This window comes from Scyliorhinus torazame, chromosome 9 (genome assembly GCF_047496885.1).
Source record: "Scyliorhinus torazame isolate Kashiwa2021f chromosome 9, sScyTor2.1, whole genome shotgun sequence".
Taxonomy (NCBI): domain Eukaryota; kingdom Metazoa; phylum Chordata; class Chondrichthyes; order Carcharhiniformes; family Scyliorhinidae; genus Scyliorhinus; species Scyliorhinus torazame.
The window spans coordinates 119,026,515-119,051,399 of NC_092715.1; the positions used below are offsets into that span (position 1 = coordinate 119,026,515).

At 49.5% G+C, this 24,885-nt stretch overlaps 1 protein-coding gene across 8 annotated transcripts in view; it reads right to left on the reverse strand.

Annotated features, from left to right (window-relative positions):
* Window positions 1–24,885, reverse strand: part of epb41l4a (erythrocyte membrane protein band 4.1 like 4A) — a 323,866-nt gene that overhangs the window by 172,939 nt on the left and 126,042 nt on the right. For 7 of the 8 annotated variants that reach the window (XR_011949090.1, XM_072516431.1, XM_072516433.1 and 4 more), the window contains 3 exons: window positions 23,822–23,873; window positions 10,475–10,553; window positions 8,460–8,557 (listed from right to left, as the gene is read on the reverse strand). Coding sequence is in view for 7 of the 8 variants with exons in the window: in XM_072516431.1 (XP_072372532.1) it covers window positions 8,460–8,557; window positions 10,475–10,553; window positions 23,822–23,873 (229 nt within the window). In the remaining variant the exon portion in view is untranslated. Of the gene's footprint in view, window positions 1–8,459; window positions 8,558–10,474; window positions 10,554–15,614; window positions 15,730–23,821; window positions 23,874–24,885 lie in introns of those variants that run through there. The other variant, XM_072516438.1, reaches the window with a different exon arrangement.

The window sequence follows — 24,885 nt, forward strand, 5'->3', positions numbered from 1 at the left end:
TGGGGCCCCATAGAGGAGTTTAACCCAGCTGACAAACCCGTCCCTGAACCCGAACCTCCTCAGCTCCTCCCATAGATACTCCCACTCCACCCTATCAAATGCCTTCTCTGCATCCATTGCCGCCACTATCTCTGCCTCCCCCTCTACTGGGGGCATCATTATCACCCCTAATAGCCGTCGCACGTTGACATTTAGTTGTCTCCCCTTTACGAACCCTGCCTGGTCTTCGTGCACCACCCCCGGGACACAATCCTCTATCCTCGTTGCCAGCACCTTTGCTAGCAACTTGGCGTCCACATTTAGCAGTGAGATAAGCCTATAGGACCCGCACTGCAGCGGATCTTTATCCCGCTTCAAGATTAGCGATATCATCGCCTCCGACATTATCGGGGGTAGGGTCCCCCCTTCTCTGGCCTCGTTAAAGGTCCTTACCAGCAGCGGGCCAACAAGTCCACATATTTTCTATAAAATTCCACCGGGAACCCATCTGGTCCCGGGGCCTTCCCTGCCTGCATGTTCCCCAGCCCCTTGGTAACCTCGTCCACCCCAATCGGCGCCCCCAGGCCTTTAACCTCCTGCTCCTCCACCCTCGGGAACCTTAATTGGTCCAAAAACTGCCGCATCTCCTCTTTTCCCTCCGGGGGTTGGGACCTATAAAGTCTCTCGTAAAAGGTCTTAAACACCTCGTTTATCTTCCCTGCTCTCCGCACCGTAGCTTCCTTTTCATCCCTAATTCCCCCTATCTCCCTCGCCGCTGTCCTCTTTCGCAGCTGATGGGCCAACAGGCGACTCGCCTTTTCCCCATATTCATATCTCATCCCCTGTGCCTTCCTCCACTGTGCCTCCGCCCTCCTTGTGGTCAACAGGTCGAACTCCGTCTGGAGTCGTCGCCTCTCCCTGTATAGTCCTTCCTCCGGGGCCTCCGCGTATTCTTTATCTACCCTCAAAATCTCCCCCAGTAGTCTTTCCCTTTCCTTGGCCTCTATTTTCCCCTTGTGGGCCCTGATGGAGATCAGCTCTCCTCTGACCACCGCCTTTAGTGCTTCCCATACTACTCCCACTCGGACCTCCCCGTCGTCATTGGCCTCCAGGTATCTTTCGATACATCCCCGCACCGTTCCGCAGACTCCCTCATCCGCCAGTAATCCCACATCCAGTCGCCAGAGTGAACGCTGCTCCCTCTCCTCTCCTAGTTCCAGGTCCACCCAGTGTGGGGCATGATCTGAAACAGCTATGGCTGAATACTCAGTTCCTTCCACCCTCGAGATCAGTGACCTTCCCAAAACAAAGAAATCTATTCGGGAATACACCTTGTGGACATGGGAGAAGAAGGAGAACTCTTTGGCCTTTGGCCTAACAAATCGCCACGGATCCACTCCCCCCATTTGGTCCATAAACCCCCTAAGCACCTTGGCCGCTGCCGGCCTTCTTCCGGTCCTAGATCTAGATCTATCTAACCCTGGGTCCAACACGGTGTTGAAGTCCCCCCCCCCATTATCAGGTTTCCAACCTCCAGGTCCGGGATACGTCCCAGCATCCGCTTCATAAATCCCGCATCATCCCAATTCGGGGCATATACGTTAACCAACACGACCTCCATTCCCTCCAGTCTGCCACTCACCATCACATATCTGCCTCCGCTGTCTGCTACAATGTTCCTACCTTCGAATGACACCCATTTCCCCACCAGTATGGCCACCCCTCTGTTCTTTGCATCCAGCCCTGAGTGGAACACCTGTCCAAACCCATCCTTTCCTTAACCTAACTTGGTCCGCCACCTTCAGGTGCGTCTCCTGAAGCATAGCTACGTCTGCCCTCAGCCCTTTCAAGTGCGCGAACACTCGGGCCCTTTTAATCGGCCCATTTAGGCCTCTCACGTTCCACGTGATCAGTCTCACTAGGGGGCTACCTGCCCCCTTCCCGTGTCGACTAGCCATCACACTCTCTAGGCCAGTCCCACGTCCCGGTTCCGCGCACCCACCCGTTCCCCAGGCGGCGCATTCCCGCGCCGACCACCCTTTCTTTTACCAGTTTCTCTTTGATTTCTGCAGCAGCAACCCAGTTATCCACCCCCCCCCCGCTAGATCCCCATCTAGCATGATTGCTCCCCCATATTGCTTCCGAAAGTCAGCTGACTTCAACTGACCTCGGCTTCTCCCGCTCTCTCCTTGACCCCCCCCGTGTGGGGAACTCCCATCTACCTTGCGCCTATCTTCCCGCCATCATCTTTCTGGCGTGGGAACAAGAACAGTAAGCCCCGTGTTCTCTATAGTTGTCCCGCCCCTTGAGGCGCAGCTCCCTCTGCCGCCCCACTCCCATTCCCCATCCCCCGCCTATGTCTCTTCTTCCCCCCCACCGGCGCCCACATTTCTTAGTGTCCCCCCTCCCCAATTTACATCTCTATGTACATCGGCATTGTCATTTCCCCTCTAACATCAGTCCCTCAGTTCTGATCCAGTTTCTCGTTTTTAATGAAGGTCCATGCTTTTTCCGCCGTTTCGAAATAGTAATGTCTGTCCTGGTGCGTGACCCACAGTCGCGCCGGCTGCAGCATCCCGAACTTCACCTTCTTCTTGTGTAGCACCTCCTTGGCTCGATTAAAACTCGCCCTCCTTCTCGCCACCTCCGCACTCCAATCCTGGTACACCCGTACCACCGCATTCTCCCATCTACTACTTCGTACCTTTTTGGCCCATCTCAGAACAACCTCTCTGTCATTGAAGCGATGAAATCGCACGATCGTCGCCCTAGGTGGTTCTCCCGCCTTTGGTCTCCTCGCAGGGACCCGATGAGCCCCTTCCACTTCCAAGGGGCCCGAGGGGGCCTCAGCTCCCATTAGCGAGCGTAGCATCGTGCTCACGTAAGCCCCGCCGTCCGCTCCTTCCACTCCCTCGGGGAGACCCAGGATCCGAAGGTTCTTTCTCCGTGATCTGTTTTCTAGGACTTCAATCCTTTCAATGCACTTTTTGTGGAGCGCCTCGTGCGTCTGCGTTTTGACCGCCAGGCCCAGGATCTCGTCTTCGTTGTCCGTCACCTTCTGCTCCACCACGCGGAGCTCCATCTCCTGGGTCTTTTGTGCTTCCTTAAGCCCCTCAATTGCCTGTAGCATCGGGGCCAGCACCTCCTTCTTAAGCAGCTCCACACACCGTCTCAAAAATTCGTCTTGGTCCGGCCCCCATGTCGCCTGGGCTCTCTCCGCCGCCATCTTGCTCCTTTTTTCTTCTGCCCCTGTCCTCGAGGATTCTTCGCGATCTGGCCGCCGCCGACGATATTTTTATTTTTCGTTGGGGGGGGGACTCCCTGTTGTCTCACCCCACACCGGGTTTCGTCCCGAATAAATTCCCCGTTGGGGCTCTTAAAAGAGCCCGAAGGTCCGTTCAAGCTGGAGCCGCCGAAACGTGCGGCTTAGCTGGTCATCGCCGCAACCGGAAGTGTGAGGCATGGTATAATAGAAAACAACTTCCAACCTGGATCCTACAAAAATCCAGGGAGGTGGCTTCAGCAGTGTAGACAGCTATTCACTTTAACCTTCGTCGCCAGTTTTGTGAGGGCCACGAAGAATCCAGCACGAGTTTTAAGGATACAAAGTAATAACATTTATTTACAACAACATATATATATAACAGCAGCAGCAACTTCCCTTGCTGCACACTCCTTCCTGCTGGTTCCAAACTGGCCAGCTTTATTTATACTAGGAGTTTACTAATGGATTCTCCGCCCCCCTCATTGGGGAAGCTCATACTCCCACAGGATTGTGGGATTGTCATTAGTCCCCAGCCAATGGTAAGTAGGCAGGTTATAACACCCTTTTATGTTTGTTTTCCATTGTCGTCACAAATTCCTTTAAACTCAGTTTTCTCAAATATTAAACCTTTCATATTACCTATATTGAATCAATAAAATCTCAATGTCTGCTCCGTTTACTCACAACTCCTATAAACTTGTCACCTTTGAACCTCTTTTGAAATGCAATAATTAAGCAACAATTTCAACACTTAAACCCTAAATGTAAATTTCAAACTTACTTTGTTTACCTGTGAACTAAAATCCACCATAAGGCCTCAATACAAGTTACTACTTGACCATACACACACACACAGCTGTCCTTACCTACACAGAATATATACATAACAGATAAACAATATAAAATATACACATATCATCAGTGTTCCTCTAACACATGGACTGCACCGGTTCAGCAAAGGAGCCTCAGTGAGTCGATGCAGTGCATCTGTAGATAGTAAGCATTGCTGCAATTGTGCGTATCGCGGTGGTGGAGGGGGTGAATGTTGATGGGGTGCCAAACAAATGGGCTACTTTGTCCTGGATGGTGTAGAGCTTCTCGAGCAGTTCAAGAAGGCAGTACACCACCACCTTTAGGGATGACCAACAAATGTTGGCCTAGCTAGTGGCACTCACATCCCAGCGACAAATCAAAATAAAGCTCATGTGCCCCATGGGAGAGGTAAATAAAGTGCCCTGTGAGAGAACATAGAACATAGAAAAATACAGCACAGAACAGGCCCTTCGGCCCACGATGTTGTGCCGAACCTTTGTCCTAGATTAATCATAGATTAACATTGAATTTACAGTGCAGAAGGAGGCCATTCGGCCCCATGAGTCTGCACCGGCTCTTGGAAAGAGCACCCTACCCAAACTCAACACTTCCACCCAACACCAAGGGCAATTTGGACATTAAGGGCAATTTATCATTGCCCAATTCACCTAACCCGCACATCTTTGGACTGTGGGAGGAAACCGGAGCACCCGGAGGAAACCCACGCAGACACGGGGAGGACGTGCAGACTCCGCACAGACAGTGACCCAAGCCGGAATCGAACCTGGGACCCTGGAGCTGTGAAGCAATTGTGCTATCCACAATGCTACCGTGCTGCCCTTGAGAACAAATAAATCTACACTATCATTTTACTGTAATCCATATACCTATCCAATAGCTGCTTGAAGGTCCCTAATGTTTCCGACTCAACTACTTCCACAGGCAGTGCATTCCATGCCCCCACTACTCTCTGGGTAAAGAACCTACCTCTGATATCCCTCCTATATCTTCCACCTTTCACCTTAAATTTATGTCCCCTTGTAATGGTTTGTTCCACCCGGGGAAAAAGTCTCTGACTGTCTACTCTATCTATTCCCCTGATCATCTTATAAACCTCTATCAAGTCGCCCCTCATCCTTCTCCGTTCTAATGAGAAAAGGCCTAGCACCCTCAACCTTTCCTCGTAAGACCTACTCTCCATTCCAGGCAACATCCTGGTAAATCTTCTTTGCACCTTTTCCAAAGCTTCCACATCCTTCCTAAAATGAGGCGACCAGAACTGTACACAGTACTCCAAATGTGGCCTTACCAAAGTTTTGTACAGCTGCATCATCACCTCACGGCTCTTAAATTCAATCCCTCTGTTAATGAACGCGAGCACACCATAGGCCTTCTTCACAGCTCTATCCACTTGAGTGGCAACTTTCAAAGATGTATGAACATAGACCCCAAGATCTCTCTGCTCCTCCACATTGCCAAGAACTCTACCGTTAACCCTGTATTCCGCATTCATATTTGTCCTTCCAAAATGGACAACCTCACACTTTTCAGGGTTAAACTCCATCTGCCACTTCTCAGCCCAGCTCTGCATCCTATCTATGTCGCTTTGCAGCCGACAACAGCCCTCCTTACTATCCACAACTCCACCAATCTTCGTATCGTCTGCAAACTTACTGACCCACCCTTCAACTCCCTCATCCAAGTCATTAATGAAAATCACAAACAGCAGAGGACCCAGAACTGATCCCTGCGGTACGCCACTGGTAACTGGGATCCAGGCTGAATATTTGCCATCCACCACTACTCTCTGACTTCTATCGGTTAGCCAGTTCGTTATCCAACTGGCCAAATTTCCCACTATCCCATGCCTCCTTACTTTCTGCATAAGCCTACCATGGGGAACTTTAACAAATGCCTTACTAAAATCCATGTACACTACATCCACTGCTTTACCTTCATCCACATGCTTGGTCACCTCCTCAAAGAATTCAATAAGATTTGTAAGGCAAGACCTACCCCTCACAAATCCGTGCTGACTATCCCTAATCAAGTAGTGTCTTTCCAGATGCTCATAAATCCTATCCTTCAGTACCCTTTCCATTACTTTGCCTACCACCGAAGTAAGACTAACTGGCCTGTAATTCCCAGGGTTATCCCTAGTCCCTTTTTTGAACAGGGGCACGACATTCGCCACTCTCCAATCCCCTGGTACCACCCCTGTTGACAGTGAGGACGAAAAGATCATTGCCAACGGCTCTGCAATTTCATCTCTTGCTTCCCATCGAATCCTTGGATATATCCCGTCAGGCCCGGGGGACTTGTCTATCCTCAAGTTTTTCAAAATGCCCAACACATCCTCCTTCCTAACAAGTATTTCCTCGAGCTTACCAATCTGTTTCACACTGTCCTCTCCAACAATATCGCCCCTCTCATTTGTGAATACAGAAGAAAAGTACTCGTTCAAGACCTCTCCTATCTCTTCAGACTCAATACACAATCTCCCGCTACTGTCCTTGATCGGACCTACCCTCGCTCTAGTCATTCTCATATTTCTCACATATGTGTAAAAGGCCTTGGGGTTTTCCTTGATCCTACCCGCCAAAGATTGTTCATGCCCTCTCTTAGCTCTCCTAATCCCTTTCTTCAGTTCCCTCCTGGCTATCTTGTATCCCTCCAATGCCCTGTCTGAACCTTGTTTCCTCAGCCTTACATAAGTCACCTTTTTCCTCTTAACAAGACATTCAACCTCTCTTGTCAACCATGGTTCCCTCACTCGACCATCTCTTCCCTGCCTGACAGGGACATACATATCAAGGACACGTAGCACCTGTTCCTTGGACAAGTTCCACATTTCACTTGTGTCCTTCCCTGCCAGCCTATGTTCCCAACTTATGCACTTCAATTCTTGTCTGACAACATCGTATTTACCCTTCCCCCAATTGTAAACCTTGCCCTGTTGCACGCACCTATCCCTCTCCATTACTAAAGTAAAAGTCACAGAATTGTGGTCACTATCTCCAAAATGCTCCCCCACTAACAAATCTATCACTTGCCCTGGCTCATTACCCAGTACTAAATCCAATATTGCCCCTCCTCTGGTCGGACAATCTACATACTGTGTTAGAAAAGCTTCCTGGACACACTGCACAAACACCACCCCATCCAAACTATTTGATCTGAAGAGTTTCCACTCAATATTTGGGAAGTTAAAGTCGCCCATGACTACTACCCTATGACTTCTGCACCTTTCCAAAATCTGTTTCCCAATCTGTTCCTCCACATCTCTGCTACTATTGGGGGGCCTAACAAGGTGACTGCTCCTTTCCTATTTCTGACTTCAACCCATACTACCTCAATAGGGTGATACTCCTCGAACTGCCTTTCTGCAGCTGTTATACTATCTCTAATTAATAATGCCACCCCCCCCCCCACCTCTTTTACCACCCTCCCTAATCTTATTGAAACATCTATAACCAGGGACCTCCAACAACCATTTCTGCCCCTCTTCTATCCAAGTTTCCGTGATGGCCACCACATCGTAGTCCCAAGTACCGATCCATGCCTTAAGTTCACCCACCTTATTCCTGATGCTTCTTGCGTTGAAGTATACACACTTCAACCCATCTCCGCAAGAGAACCTCGCAAGAGTTGACATAAATGTGTATAAGCTTAGTGGAACTGTAAAGTTGTCAAATCTTTTAAATCCTCAACCCCCTTTTTTGTTTTCTTGCTTTTATTGTAGCTGAGACCAAGTCCCAGAGCCGCAAGTGTAACCAGCCTGCATCAGCACCCGGCTGCCCCTGTAGCTGCCTCCACATTGTTTCCGGGGAGTGGCAGGCCTGACTCCAGTTAACGACCCCACCCCCCAAAATGAAAATCTGAAAATCTGGGGCACTTTCTCCCAAGTCGGCTTTGTGGGGTCGGGAATTTTCCCACTGCTGCGCTTCCGACTTGGGGGCGAAAATTCGGCCCTGCGACACTACACATATAATACTTATGATTTTTCACGGTATTGGGATATGTCGGCCTAGATTTTCAGCTTTTACACTCTTGTTACACACTGCAAGCACATATCAAGAAGTTCCAAATCCCCAACTCATGATTTTCTGATTATTGAAATTAAAAGTCAGAAACTCACAAACTGGCATACAGAATTTTAAATAAGCACTCCCAGTGTGTAAGGGGAGCATTTGACTGAAAATCAGCAGCCTGCCAGGACTAGTGAAGCAGAAAATCCAAACCAATTTTTTTTCCGACAGATGTGACCCATTTTTCGTCCCAATCAAGATAAGTGAGAATTTTTTTAAACAAGCAAGTGTTAATAGTATGGTCAGTCTAACAGTAACTCTTCATTAAAACCCATGTAACATACATTATAAAACAGTGAGAATGACCCACTTACACTGTATAGCATATGCACCCAGCTGCGCCGCAATGTTTAAAGAGCAAGGCAGTCGACCTTGAAGGACATCCTGTTTGACCTGCAGAAAAAACTGGTATCTAAAATGAGAAAGGAAAAATGATCAATTAAGAAATTGTAATGCTGGATCCCATCAGTGTATACAACGTATTTGTTAAATCAGCCTATAGTTGCACCATCAAAGTTGAGTCAGTTATTTGACAAAGAAACTCACAGAATCACGGGCTGGGATTTACTGTGGGTGAAAGGGTTTCATCCACTGGTTGGAAAATCAGAGTCCCTCACTGTTTTCCCCTGGGATTCGCTACGACGTGGTTACATTTCAATAAAGCCCATCCAATTAAGCACCGAGCAGGGTAGAAATCCGCTCTACAGTAACGGCAGTGCCACAGGCCTTCACCAGCAATTGCTTACAGACCACTGGAGAGAGGAGTGTGAGAGCAGGATGGAGTTCGTGGGGAGGGGACTCTGCCTCCAAACTCAGCTGGGAGGCCATTAAATTCCACCCATATGCTCCGTTTAACTTATTTCAATGTTCTTAGACAATTAAGACATCTAAAGCGATCTCTGAGAAGACAATGATATTGAAACAGTTTCCTTCAGAGTAAAGACATTTGCTTTTTCAATGATGGGATTAAATGATGATTTGTTGCATTCCCAGAAATAATAGTACATCACTGACAGTGACCTGCTGCAGTGTCAGGCCCTGTGCTTCCTCCACTTGGGTGTGGCTCTATTCATTTCAATGGAAAGCTGCTTATCCTCTCAAAATATATACTTGTTCAGTTCTGCTAAATACTCAAGTGGCTCTTGATCAGACCCATCTCAATCCACTGAAGTGAATGAACATAATGCAGACACTGAAGGAGCCCCACCCCCCCAACCCAACAATCTCTGTCACCAAGGCAGCTGAGGAACAAAACAGAAAAATTAAAGTTTTATGATGCACTAATAATGAAGATACCTGTTACTTGAGGTTAATTATTTTAAGACGTTCTTTAATAATAATAATAATAATAATAATCGTTTATTGTCACAAGTAGGTTTCAATTAAGTTACTGTGAAAAGCCCCTAGTCGCCACATTTTGGCACCTGTTCGGGGAGGCCGACCCGGGAATTGAACCCGCGCTGCTGGCCTTGTTCTGCATTACAAGCCAGCTGTTTAGCCCACTGTGCTAAGCCAGCCCCTAACAAGAGAATTGCATAGGTTGAACATGGATGGAGTGTATGGGGAGTGTGTGGGGTGTGAAGGCGTGTGTGGGGTGAGGACTTGAGGGCTGTTTTGTGCTTTCTTGCCATCACTGTAACTAAGATAAGGTCCCAGAGTACCAAGCCTGCCTCAGCAACCAGCTGCCCCTGTCGCAGCCTCCACACTGTTTTCGGGGCCAATGTGCCTCACTCCAGTTAACACTCCTCCCAAAATGAAAATCCGAAGACTCAAGGAACTTTTGCCCAATTCGGGAGCAAAACGTATTTCTAATTGGACTTTCCTGTCTCGATCTTGTCATATCTGTCAACACTTGTTTCCTTAGTGAGGCTGAACTTCAGTGCAAGATGGAAATGGTAAATTTATGGCAGAGGGTGAAGTCAAAATTTGCTATTAAGTGTTGCAATTTGACCCACTGTGGATGTTAAATGGCCTTTGCTCCTTTCACACAGTCCAGGTAGATGTTTAAGGTTTCATATAAATTGGTCACTGGCAAAGGAAATGAAAGGGGTAGAAATGGATTCACAGCCAGACACCCACAGCGATCCTCATGCACATACCAATTACCAGAATTCCTGTACTTCTGTCTTTTACTGCCCTGTAAATTCATTCCATGCAAGAAATATTCCTGTTCTCCATTCCACTCATTTAAAAACATTTTAAAAGGCAAATGTATTGGTAATTTCATTAAACTGGACTTGCAGAACTCCATTAAGTCGACAGACCAGAAATGCACAATATTCAGTCATATATGACTTAAAAAGCAACGTTTATTTTTACATCTTGTTACCTTGTTATTTCTTCTTTAAGTTTACAAGGATCTTCTGCGTAGAACTTTACACCAAAATATAATGTGTAGGGTGGGCCAGCTACAAGAAAAGAAACTTTGAAATAGAATGCATACATACATATGGAATATTTTAAAACTTAAATATTTTAAAATTCACACATAGACTTCAAATTCTAATGTCTGTAATATTCTGATGTGCTATTGCGAAGGATGGATTTCAATGTGAACAGCCCGTAGCAAAGGAAGCAAATGGTGAATTAGCCATATTGTTTAAATCACATCAAATGAGTAAAAGACATACAGTGTTACACACAGAGTCAGTGTTTGCATTTGGTTCTTTCAGTATCCTTCCATTTCCCTTTCATTCAATGAAAGACAGAATGGTTACAATACCAATAGAGGCCATTTGGCCCGTCAAACCTGTACCAACTTTCTGCAAGAGTAAATTCACTAGTCCTACTCTCTGCCCTTTCCCCATAGCCCTACAATTGTATTTTCCTTTAGAAGTCTATCTAATTTCCCACTGATGGCTACAATTGGGTCTGCCTCTGCCATCGCAACCAGCAGTGCTCGCCAGGGCCTAACCACTTAATGACTCCTCAGGATGCTTTTGGTTCTTTTGCTGGTCTCTTTGTCTACTCTGTTTACACCAAATCTCCTCTCAACCTTCTCCTGTCTGAGGAGAACAACTTCAGCTTCTCCAGTCTACTCACATAACTGAAGTCTTTCATCCCTGGAACCATTCTTGTAATCTTGTCTGCACCTTCTCAAAGTCTTCAGATCGTCCTAAGGTGCAGTGCCCATAATTAAATATGATACTCCAGATGAGGCCAAATTAGTGTTTCATAAAGATTCCGTTTATAAAGCCCAAGATCCGTATGGCTAACTAACCACTTTCTCAGCCTCCCCTGCCACTTTCAACAATTTATCTCGGGGTTTATATGAATAAATTGTCCCTGCACCTCCTTGAGAATTGTACCCTTTATTTTATATTGTCGTTCCTCGTTTTTCCTACCAAAATTCACTTCACACTTTTCTGCATTAAAATTTCATCTGCCACTGGTCTGCCCATTCCACCATCTGATGTCCTTGAGTCTTTCACTACTCTCCTCACAGATCACAATATTTATGTTGATCAATAATCTGTCTAACTTTACCTTGAATAAATTCAATAACTCAATCTTCACTACTCTTTGTGGAAGTGAATCCTAAAGACCAACGACCCTCTGAGAGAAAAATTCCCATCTTAAATGGGACACACTTAGTTTTTAAACAGTGTCCCCGAGTTCCAGATTCCCACATGAGAGGAAACATCTATAGACTTTCAAATGTTTCCCATGATACTAAGCTTGAAGGTGTGGCAAACACTGATGTCAATTACCTGCAATAGGAAGTAGATAGGCTGGCAGAATGGGCAGAGACGTGGTAGGTAGCACCTGACACAGAAAAATGTAGGTGATCCATTTTGAGAGAAGTGATACCACAAGACTTCTCAAACTGTGGGTCAGAAGAGCGATTGATCATGGATTACCAGCCGCGTCCTGCCGGAATCGGCCAGTAAATCCTGCGAGAGGCCTCTTACAGGCCTCCCGACGCTAGTCACGCCCCGCGAGATCTAATGGGCAGGATCCAGATTTGCATGGTTAAGTGTGCAGTTAGGCTCTCGCCGGCTCGGTACTTCACAGGCCCGGTAGTAGTGGCAGCCCTGAGGGTTTAGGGACAGTGGAGGCAGCATATGGGGTTAGAGGGGGTCGGTGTGGGCACCAATATGTGATAACCACCGAGTTGCTCCAGGGGGGCTGGATGGGGGGTTTCGGAGATGGCAGCAGGCGGGGATCGAGAGATTTGGGGATCTATTTATTGATGAGGGTTTCCCCGAGCTTGGAGGAGCTGGAGGAGGAATTTGAGTTGCCAGGGGGAATGGGTTCTGATAACTGCAGGTGAGGGATTTTGTGCGGAGGCAGGTTTCGACCTTCCCGGACTTTAACTTTAGTCCACTGAATCACACCCCTGAGCATCACTGGCAAAACCGGATTTTTTATTCATCTCTCACATCCCTTGAGAAAATGATGATGAGCTGCCTGCTTGAACCACTGCAGCTCCTTTGGCATTGGCACACCCAAAGTTCTGTTAACGACGGAGGTCCAGGATTTTGTCCCAGTGACATTGAAGGAACAATGATATAGTTCCAAGTCAGGATGGTGTGTGACTTGGAGAGGAACTTGCAGGTGGTGGTGTTCCCGTGTGTCTCCTGTCCTTGTCCCGCTAGGTGGTGGAGATTGCATGCTTGGATGGTGCTGTAGAAGGAGCCTCGACAGGTTGCACTGCGCATCTTGTAGATGGTACACACCCCTGCCACTGTGCATCAATGGTGGAGGGAGTGGATGTTTATGGTGTTGAAATGAGTACTGATCCAGTGGGCTGCTTTGTCCTGGCTGCTGGCAAGCCATTTTTAGTTACTGCACCTATCCAAGCAAACATCTTATTGCTGAATAATATCTCCTCTAAGCCACGTGGCCACCAAAACAAATTGGAAAGTGTCGTGTTGGGTGCTCTGCTACACAGACGAACCAACACGGTTGCGGATGGTACAACTCAGTTTTATTACTAACAATAACAACATCTGTAAACTGGTTACTGTGGTTCGTTCATTACCCTCTAACCTGTGGACCTAGCCCGAACACTATCTTGGAGAAGCACTCAGCACATGGTGAATGTCTGAGTGGCTTGCTGTGAGCTCTGTGCCCTGAGCTGTCTCCTGCTGGAATGAGCGGGAAGTGTCGTGTTCCCTGTTTTATAGTGTGTATGCTCTTGCCTGTGATTCGCTGTGATGTTGTGTGTGTATTGATTTGTCCGTTGATCTGTCCATCAGTGTGTATGTGTGTTTGCACCATGATGTTTATCTGAATATCATGACAGAAAGGTTGTTCACTTAAATAAGCTTCCTATACACTCCAAAAAAACAAATAGAGGGTATGTTTCCCCTGAGTAATGTCTTGTAGATGGTGGACAGTCTGTGGGGTGTCAGGAGATGTGTTGGTCACCACACTTGGTCCTGTGGTCACAATATTTATGCAGCTGGTCCAGATAAATTTCTAGTTGATAGTGACCCTCAGGCTGTTGATGGTGGGGACCACAGCAGTGGTGATGCTAATGAATAGCAAGGGGGTTGGCTAGATCATTGTTGCAGATGATCATTGCCTGGTAGTTGTGTGGTGTGATGTTGCTTGCTATTCATCAGTTCATGGATGACTGCTGTCCAGGTATTATTGTTTGTAGGCATCGTCTGCTTCAGTATTTGCGAAGAATGGTGATGAACATTGTGCAATCACCAGTGAACATCGCCACATCAGACCTCATGATGCTCAGCAGGTCAATAATGAAGTAGTTGAAGATGGTTGGCCCTATTGTTTAACCCTGAAGAGGCCCCTGCCTGGAAGCCCCCTTTTACAGAGACCCCCCCCCCGGTACACAGACCCCTGCCTGGAAGCCCCTCATTAAAGAGACCTACCCCTGCCTGGATGCCCCCCATAAGAGAGACCCTGCCTGGAAGCCTTCTATTGCAGAGACTCCTGCCTGGAAGCCCCCTATTACAGAGACCCTTCTGGTACACAGACCCCTGCCTGGAAGCCCCTCATTAAAGAGACCTACCCCTGCCTGGATGCCCCCCATAAGAGAGACCCTGCCTGGAAGCCTTCTATTGCAGAGACTCCTGCCTGGAAGCCCCTATTACAGAGACCCTTCTGGTACACAGACCCCTGCCCGGAAGCCCCTCATTAAAGAGACCTCCCCCTGCCTGGATGCCCCCCATAAGAGAGACCCTGCCTGGAAGCCTTCTATTGCAGAGACTCCTGCCTGGAAGCCCCCTATTACAGAGACCCTTCTGGTACACAGACCCCTGCCCGGAAGCCCCCTATTACAGAGACCCACCCCTGCCTGGAAAGCCTCCACACACCCCGATACACAAACCCTTGCCTGGAAGCCCCCCCCCCCCCATTAGAGATCGCTGCTTGTTTAGCACAGTGAGCTTTAAGGCAGTGAGTTTTTTCACTGCCTGTCTGGACTGCTTTAAAACTCACCTGTGCAATACAGCAGGGATCTCTGTAATAGGGGCGTCCAGGCAGGGGTGTCTTTAATGGGGGCTTCCAGGCAGTATCTCTCTTATGGGGGGCTTCCAGGCAAGGGTCTCTTTTATGGTGGGGGAGAGGGTGGCCCTCTAATGAGCTTTGGGAGAAATTCCTTAAAAGAGTTACCCCCTTGGCCCACTGCAAGGACCACCGCACCAGGGCCATTATCTGCACTAATTCTCGCCCACGTGAATCCCGGCCCAGAGCACGGGAGTTTCACGCAGGCTTGGAGAATCCGGTGCCCAGCACATTAATAGGATGTAAGTTAAGTTAAAACCTCCCAATGCACACCCTGTTCAGAGGATGGGTGAGCATGCTGTCAGCAGAAAGACAGGAGTCAGACATTAGCAGAAACTGAGGAGTACCAGAGATTTCCTCACAGCAAGATGTCATCACTCTCCTGCCTTGTATAGTGATCCACTGACAGTGCCAACACAGACTCATTACCCTGGAGTGATGTTACACTGGCCATTGGAGGGGGGAACAGGGTGATGGGGGAGGAGACAGTGTCATGGGGGGGTGCGAGGAATGTTGGGGAGGGAGGGAAATGGGGAGGAAGACAGCCTCATCCTCCCCATTCTCCTCTTCAGATGAGGTTGCATGTCCCTCCACCTCCTCCTGCTCCTCCTCCAGCATGTCACCCCGCTGCTGCACCAGATTGTGGAGGGCCCAGCAGACCACCACAAAGTGGGAGACCCTCTGGGTGCATGATCCTGAAGCAGTGGTCGTACATGGTCTGAACATTCAGGGAGTGGAACCCCTTCCTGTTAATGTAGGGCACTCCCCATTAATATAGGGCACTCCCTGATGCCCCGGTGCACACAGGACGACATGCATGCCATCGAGCGCCCCTGGACCTGGGGCATTCCGGCGATGCAGCTCAGGCATGTTGGGGCCCCGGTCCAATTTGAAGATGATATAGTCTGATGCCCGTGCATACAGAGCATCCATCACCTCCCGGATGCATGTGTGGGTGACGGATGCCTGCGAAATGCCACACGGCCCAAACTCACCGGAAGCAAATCCTGGCATCCACATACTCCACTGACACTCAAGGTGCAGTTGAACATCCCGGACTTCCAGCGTGTTTAACCCTTGGTGACGTGCCAGTTACATGCAGCACTCATCACACCAGCAACAAAGGCATCAGAAATCTGCAAAAGCATTTCTTCAATGGTGTCATCAGGTGGCCCATTTGGATCGATGTCACGCACCAGGTCCCGCAGCGTCTTCCTGCTTCAAACTGGGTTGCCTTCTAGGTTTATACGTTCCCCTGAGCCCGGTGATCCATGACCCAGGTATCTTGGAAAAAATTATCTTTCTTTCCGGCTACAGAAAAGGAAGGAAACAGCAATAGCAGCCTCCAGGAATTAGCAGCAAAACAACCTGCAGCTGTGAACTACTCTCACATCTAACATGGCTAATTCTTCATTTGAAATAACCTTCAGCTGTGAAGCTAGAGGCTGCTCACAGTCAAAGGGGGTGAAATTGAATTTCAGGAGAGAAGTCGCAGCAGGACTCTGTCTTGGAAGAGTTCGGCAGGACAGACAGGCTGGAGCTATGGTTGCTCCTGTTATAGCCCTCCAAAATATTTAAAAGATGGCTTGAAGTCCTCACAGAAGCAAACCCCTCACCGCCCCCCCCCCCAGCCCAGTGGTGATCCCAGATCTGGAATGCTTCAGTCCCCGACTAAGCCCAACCCTCGTGAAGAGTTTCCCAACCCTGAGCGCTGGGGCAGCAGCTCTAGTGTCCTTGAGTGCATGCCAGAAAATGGAAATGGCTACTCACCTCCACACTTCCCCCTCAGTAGCCAATGCTCCAGCTTCACATTTTTTATTTTTATATTTTTTTTAATTTTATTCTCCTCCATTTTCACATTTTCTCCCACATTTACATCCATCAACAATAAACAATAATCAGCAAGATATGTCAGTCCCCATAATAACAACAACGATCCCATCTACCCACCAACCCCCAAACCTCAACCCGCATGTTTACATAAACAAATGACAAAAATAAATCAGGGATTACCCATAGTCACCCTTAATCTTACACAGCTCCCACCCCCCCACCCCCCACCCCCCTACCCCAGGTCTCCAGCTCCTCCCGTCCACTGCCACTTGTAAAACTCCTCCCCCTACCCTCGGTTCCTTCCCCCCCAACTTTCCACCCCGGCTAGACCACTCAGACCCTGTTCTGCCAGGCTCCGATGGCCGCAGCCCCTCCCCCCACCTCACTCCCGTTCACTGGCCGGCACACACCGGCCAGCGTGGAGGCCCCTGCCCGGGTCCCTTTCCCACTTGCCCGGCCCTAGGAAAGCCCAAAGATCCTCTTTTAGCACACAAACCCCGCTTATCCACCTACACCCCAAAGAACTCTCATTTTGAGTGAAAGTCCCGCCCCTTCCCTTGTCCAAATATATACCACATTGGCTCCTTTAATCTCTACACCCGCGCGCAGTGATACAAAAAAAGAAGAAAATACAGTCATGAGGTTACATCGGCACATGGCCATTCCTCAATTTGTCAGTTCTGCCACAGTCCTTCTGCTTTCGCAAACTCCTCCGCTGCTTCCGCCGTTCCAAAATAAAAGTCCCTGAGCTTGTAAGTCACCCTCAGCTTTGCTGGATATACAATGCCGCACCGCACCTTGCTAATGTACAGTGCCCTCTTCACCCGGTTGAAGGCAGCCCGCCTCCTTGCCAGCTCCACCGTAAAGTCCTGGTATACACGTATACCAGCTCCAGCCCACTGCACCACCCGCTTCTGCTTGGCCCAGCTCAGGACCTTCTCCTTCACCCTGTACCTACGGAAGCACAGAGTCACTGCCCTTGGCGGCTCACTCGCCTTTGGTACAGGCCTCCACGACCGATGAGCCCGATCCAGTTCATATCGGGAGGGGTCCTCCCCCTCCCCCAGTAGTTTTGCCAGCATCGCGGCAAAATACTCAGTCGGCTTCGGTCCTTCAACTCCTTCGGGCAGCCCCACAATCCTCAAGTTCTGTCGCCTGGATCTATTTTCCAGGTCTTCCATTTTTCCTCGCAGATCCTTGTTAGTATCCATCACCTTCCGCATCTCTTTCCCCATCGAGGCAAGTTGATCACCGTGCTGCAATAACGTCTCCTTCACTTCCTTCAGCGCCTCCCCTTGCTCTCGCACCTCCGCCACTGCGCTCGCCACCTCTGTCCTCACCGGGGAAACCGCCTCCTCCACCAGCACACTCAAGACCTCCCTCATCTCCTTCCTCACCGTCTCCATGCATTTCGCAATCTGCGCCAACTGCTTTTCAAATTCCGCAGCCATCACCTTGGTTATGTCTTCAGCCGTAAGCAGTGCGGCCTTCCCTGGTGCTCCAGCCTCCATTTTTCCTGGTGACCCCGCGGTGACCTTTCCACTCCCCGACGGACCTCCAGCTAGTTTTTTATCAACCGTTTTTTTGCTCACCCTCGACATTTTTCTTTGGGTTTTTTTTCCCTCCTGTGTCTTCTCAGTGCCTCCTCCGTGCCTTCTCCCTGCTTCTGCCGCCTCCTCGGACCCTGGGACCGGGCTTAAAGCCCCAAAATTGCCGTTCCCGAGGGGGGCTCTCCATTGTGCGGCCGCCTCCCGCCCGCCGTCACCGGAAGTCCCAGCTTCACATTTTGTACTAAACGGCGCACGCATGACTTCCCACTGGGGAGTCAGATAATTCCCGGGAGGCTGCTGCATTCGACTTCAATCTCGTTAATGAGATGCAAATAGATGCAAATGAGGATTAATGAATTTCTCGTCATTTTGGGGCATGATCGGAAACATGCCATCAGGGGCTGGCCAGGTGAATCTCAATTTTGCACTTTGCACTCTCCCGCTAGTCACGAAACACAGAGGTGCTGTAATTAAAACATATGAAGGTTTGTTTTGTGGAATGATCAGATCAAATGGCCTGAAGGATTTTCTTTATCCAATCCTGTTTTGATTGCCATCAACTTTACCCACATTAACTGTGACAAGACACCAAACATCCTTTCCTGCTTCTGAATCTTTTGACTAATTTTGCACTGAAAGTACTTGGGAAAAGTGTTTTTAAAGCATCGTGTATTCATGCAACTTTAAAAAACTAAGGTCTGAAGAGGTAATTAAGATGATAATTAGTTTGTGTTGTGATTGTTACTGTGTAGAGTATTAATAATAATCAAGCAATGGAAAAGCACTTCTACCCCGATGACTGGGAGAATCTTTGATGATGGAGGATGAAGAGGGTAGGGGTGGTTGGAAATTTTGGAGAAAAAAGAGAAAAATCATTAAAAAGAAAACATTGAGGACTTACCGTGAGGTAAAGTAATTAGAAATGTTGAAGAAAGGTAAAAAGTTTAAGTCAACCAGGATACCTCAGAGCTGTGTGATAATGTGGCATGTTCTTTATTTTGCAGCATTACAGATAAATTGCACAGATTTAATTAAATGAGCTTGATCAGAATGCAGGATCTATAAGTCTGAGTCACTGTGAAACATAACAACCGGAGCTCCCCTTTTGGGAGACAATGGGCGGAGACAATGGGCGCCATTCTCTGGCCTGGTTGCGCTCTCGCTCGAGCGAAACGAGGCCAGTGAATAGTGGGAGTGGCCGAAATCGAGAATTGTGGCAGGCGCCAAACAATTTATGTTGCAACCGGCCACTCCAGTAGGTGAAACTGGGATCTCGCCGTAGCTTAAGCCCCATTTCCATACAATTAACAGGAGCCACCCTATATCCAAAGGCCGCCTGTCATTCATCGGCCTCCCAGCAAGTGGTCACGCTGGCGCAGATTAGTACTCCATTTGAAAAAAGTGAACCTGGCAGGAGGGCTTCTGTGGGGAGCAGAGTAGATGAGTAGCCATCTTTGCTCACAGGCAAAGAGCCCGGGGATGCTGGGCTTTCCACCCCAGTGCTCAGCGGGGGGTGGGGGACCCTCGGCTGGGTGTGGGGGGGGGGGACCCTTTGGAGGGTTGGGCCACCATGGGAAAGTGGGGAAGGAGGGGGGGGGGGCAACTGCTTTTGGCACCAGCATGCTAACCCCTGGATTGTGTGAGCCCGTCTGACCCACTGACCACCCATAGCCCCACCGACTGCAGAGGACTCTAGCCGTGCATCTGGAGACTATTACTGATAGGGAATTGGCAATCGTGGTTGTGAGCAGTTCATGCAACTCAAGTGGATTCCCGTGGGGTGCGGGCCATGTAGCATTGCCTAGCATCCCAATCACATCTTGATGCATGAACACTGTGCTTGAACACTGCGGAAGGCAACACCACACACGCAACAACCAACATCTGAACACCCAGGGGTTGGACTACAGCTCAAGGGACTTGACCAATCCCGATGGTGCCACCCACACTCCCTCCCACCCCCTCCCAACTGCCCCCCACAACCACTCCCCCCTTCCCCGGTGCCCTCAATGATCCTCAACATGCTTAGCCTGCCTAGCTCTACCACTACGTCTAGGTGTGTCCCTAGGATGCACATCGGAGGTGGAGGCATCCAGCTGCTTACCTCATCCCGTACAGGCGATCTCTGGAGCTAGGGCCAGAGCGTTCCAACACACTTGTCGAGGGCACATGCACAGCCGTGCTGCCCTGTACAGTGTGCTGACCCCGAGACGCCTTTGATCAGAGAGGTGGAACTCAGGGGAGCTGGTGGCCACCATCACCACTCCATGGGATGGGTCAAGGTTGGCACCCAGCGCCCTGCCTCCCGCTCAATGCCCATAGGGCCCCGGGGCTCACCTCGGGATGGAGTGGCAGCTGGTTCGAGCCCCGGCTGCCCCTGTATCATCTGGCTCTGCCAGCCCTGGCGGTTCCCCATGGTCCGCACCATCTTGTCGACGACCTCTGCAATGCTCCTCAGTGACTGAACCATGCTCCGCAGCGCTTCGGCAAGGTCCACCAGCGACTGGGACAAGCTCCGCAGCACCTTGGTCATGACCTCATTAAGGTCAGTCTGGTACTGGGTCACATTCACGTGAGGGCTGAAATGCCTCGGTGGGGAGGGGCATTGGTGTCAAAAAAAGGCATTTGCACTTTTCCTCGTTTTAGCCCACTTGGCAGCTGTGCATCATTGGAAGAAGACTTAGAATCAGAAGATCCCTACGGTGCAGAAGGAGACCGTTTGGCCCATCAAATCAGCACCATAGAACATCCAGTGCAGTAGGAATCCATTCGGCCCATCGAGTCTGCCCCGATCCACTTAAACCCTCACTTCCACCCTCTCCCCGTAACCCAATAACCCCTCCTAACCTTTTTGGTCACTAAGGGCAATTTAGCATGGCCAATCCACCTGACCTCCATGTCTTTGGACTGTGGGAGGAAACCGGAGCACCCGGAGGAAACACACGCAGACGCAGGGAGAACGTGCAGACTTGCACAGTGACCCAACGGGCAATCGAACTTGGGACCCTGCCGCTGTGAAATCACAGTGCTATCCGCTTGTGCTACCATGCTGCCCTCTGAAAGGCACGGTAGTACAGTGGTTAGGATTGATGCTTCGCGGCGCCAGTGTCCCGGGTCCGATTCCCAGCTAGGGTCGCTGTCTGTACGGAGTCTGCACGTTCTCCCAGTGTCTGCGTGGGTTTCCTCCGGGTGCTCTGATTTCCTCCCAAAAGTCCGAAAGGGCTTGCTGTTAGTTAATTTGGACATTCTGAATTCTCCTTCTGTGTACCCGAACAGGTGCCGGAATGTGGTGACCAGGGGCTTTTCACAGTAACTTCATTGCAGTGTTAATGTACGCCTACTTGTGACAATAAAGATTATTTAAAAAATTTAAAAACAATTAAATCCCACCCGTGCTGTCCGGAGTAGGCCATTGATATTCTTATGACACTGGAGGTCAGTCCGCCTAGTCACGCACCCCGAGTTTAAGGCCGCTGCCATTTTGTCCCTGGCAGCACTAGCTGACCAGTGGGTCACCCTCTGAGACGATCAGGGGAACAGGACATCCCTCCTGTCCTCCACCGTGTCAAGGAGTGTCCCCAGGTCTGAATCACCGAATCTTGGGGCCGGTCTTCTCAGTGTCATGGCTGCAAGCTGAGTGGGTGCTTTGCAAGTGCTTTTTCAGTGCTGCTTAACCTTGTTAGTGAGGGGCTGGCGAGCGTGGTCCCGGCAAATTGGCTGGCGAGCCTTCATTTGCAGTGAGAAGTCCGTGAGGCCTTGTTAAGTGGACCAATTAACATTGAATAGCGTTGCCGGCCTCGCTGGGCCAAGCGCCGGGAAGTTCGCAGCAATCACCGCTTGTTACCGCACTTGGAAATCTTTCTGCAGAAACGCGCCCTAAGTGTTCCCGCAAGAACTGAATAGCGTCCAATTTGCACTTTTGTTGGGGGTGCTTTACAGTAAGTGAGTCAGGACATGCAAGTGGGTCAGCACTCTGCCGGTGAGAATTGAGCACAACTCCCAGCCCAGCGGGCGTTGTAACTGCTGGGGGCGGAACTAGCGTTAAAGAGCCTGGCAGCTGGAGCAGTTTTTAAGGACTCCACTTACCACGCACTCACTGTAGACATGAAGATGGCCCAGAGAAGAAATGACACCCGAGTTCGGGAGGCTGAGGTGGAACGCACAGCTCTATGCCAGTCAGGAGAGAAGGGACATCCTCTTCCCCAGGGTGAACCGCAGACTCAAGCCTGCCCTCCTGAACAGCGCCTGGGAGGTGGTGGCAGAGGCAGTCAGTGCTGCCAGCCTTACCAAGAGGGGACAGCTGGTGATCCTGATGGGTGGGGGTCACTGGTGAGGCCTCTGTCCTGAGAAGGGCAGAGAATCAGACAGGATTCCAAAGGTGTCCTCTGGTTGGGGTGAGCTCTGATGATCCCCTGCTTCCTCTCTAGTGGGGCAGCACGTCTGAGTAGTGTCAACACCTGGAGGTTCCCTGATTGATATTGGCCATGCCCATCCTGTTGATGAAACAGCTGGAGTATGAAGGTGTGCAGAGGGGTGGCCTCGGTGGGCTTCTAGATGACCAGAGGCTCTCTGAGCATTTAAAGGACACAGGCCATACTCAGCAGTGTGAGCAGCCAGGAACCTGTAGGTAGCACTAGAGGGAAGTGTTTAAAACACATACTGCAGCATTGGTGGTCTGGCCACCCCAATCCCGAGGGGGACACCCCAGGTCCACGTACGTGGCACCATGTCATTACCCGCTACTGCCCCCGGTTCTGCTTGTAGATACTTGCACCAATTTGCGTTGCAAAACTTCCGCCTAAGAGGGGTGGAGCATCCGGGGGGGGGTGCGTGGAGCATCAAGTGTCCAAGCCGCAAATGACTTTAAAATCCATGTTAATGATGGTTTTACATGGATCCGCCAGCGCGGGGCACTGTTTCGATATCGCAGCCAGTGAGGGACCGGAGCTTGGCGTCAGAATTGGCACCGGCACAAACCGGATTTTTTCCATTTTGCGCGATTCTCTGCCCGATCACTAGTCTCGCTTCTTGCGTCACAAAGCGGATAATCCAGCCCAGCAGTTTAATAATTCATGTCTGGCCTCATCTCATTCAAGTGCTTGCTCAGTCAACATTAATGTAATACATACTATTGTCACCACCCAATTTACAAACAGAAATAAAGCATATCCTAGAAACTCACACAGAAGATGTTTAGAATGCTTGTAAAAAAGACGTTTATTTATATAGCACCTTTCACATCAGAATATCCCACAGCATTACAGAGACAAAGAAGTGCTTTTGAAGCACAGTCATTGTTGTCATGCAGTAAATATAACAACCAATTTGCATACAGCAAACCCCCGCTGACAAAAAGATGATACTGACCTGCTAATCTGTTTCTGTCACATTGAGGGATAAATTGTGGCCAGAACCTCCCTGATGTTCCATGGGATCTTTTATATCCACCAGCGAGAAGAGATGGGCTTTGGTTTAACATCTAATGCAGAAACCCATGCCACTGATTCTGAGATTTATAGCAGGCCCAAATATGTAATACTCGCATTGAACTAATGTGAATGGCTCAGGTCAATAAGCCAATTTGTCATAAAAGGTTTGCCAAAGGACTGATGTATTACCTCTCGCATTTTGTTGAACCCCAACATGTCAGTTCATTTGTGTGAGGGTAGAACTCAAAATGATCTGCATTGTTTTGGTCATGTGATGCCAGGAGGCTCAGAAAATACACAAAAGTAGCAGTTCCTCAGCTTTAGTCTAGTTTGACTGGCAGTGTAAAGGAGCAAATATACGTTCCAAGAATTGATTGAAGCATTACTCACTGTGTATGAGGTCCTTGTGTTCAGCAAGGGTTTTTGTGGGATCCAGCCAGTACTGCATAAAATAAATCAGTTGTGTCTCATTTAAATGGATTCATTCAGCAATGTAATAGATTCAAAAATAAGTCAAAATTTATTTAATGGCAGCAACACACGAAAGCTTTTAATAGAGAAAAACTCCCATTGTCAGCATTATCATATATTCTGATTTATTTAGATTTGGAACATTTATTAGATTTACACATGAATTGATTCAAGGTCTTTATTGGGAGGTGATGCGTGATCAATTACACTCAAGGCAAAGTGATTCCATAACTGAAGGCTTTAATCGATTAGAACTTGTTCCCCAGCAGCTTCGGTACAGAAAGTGAAGGCTGCTGGGACGGCACCGTTTCTTATAGGCGGAGCTACGTAACAACAGCCAATGGTAGACTCCTGCGTCTAACCAATGGTCATCAGCCTCTTAGGTACCGCAATACCTGGTACTACCATATTCACCCCGTTAAAAAAGAATCCGGCGGGGGTGGTGGCCAGTGGTAACAGTCGCCTTTAACATGGTATGATCAGGTATGGAGGTACCGTGCTGTCGAGGATATTTACAAAGTTCACAGTTAACGTCACAGCGAATCAATCAGTCGATCGGGTGGCCCGGTCGTCCTTCTGGAGCGTCTGGGCTTCGGTGGTGATTCTGGTGGGGGTCCCGGTGGTTGCGACTCAGGGAGTGTGGTTTTGTCCTCCCTGGCAGCTTCGTCACCCCTAGGCGGCGCTGTTGGGGCAAGAGGTTGACACTGGGGGGGGGGGGGGGGGGGGGGGGGGGGGGGGGCCTGTAGGGGGCGTCGGTGGGTGGGCGGGCCTAGGCAGGAGCGGCGGGGGTACTGAATCTCCAGTGAGGTGCTGTGGGGGGGGGGGGGGGGAGCAATGGTTCGGGTGCACGTGGGGTTCCGGTGGGCACCAGGTCCCGAAGGGAGACTGTATCTTGTCGGCCGTCAGGGAACGCCACGTAGGCATACTAGGGGCTAGCGTGCAGCAGGTGGACCCTCTCGACCAACGGGTCCGACTTGTGTGCC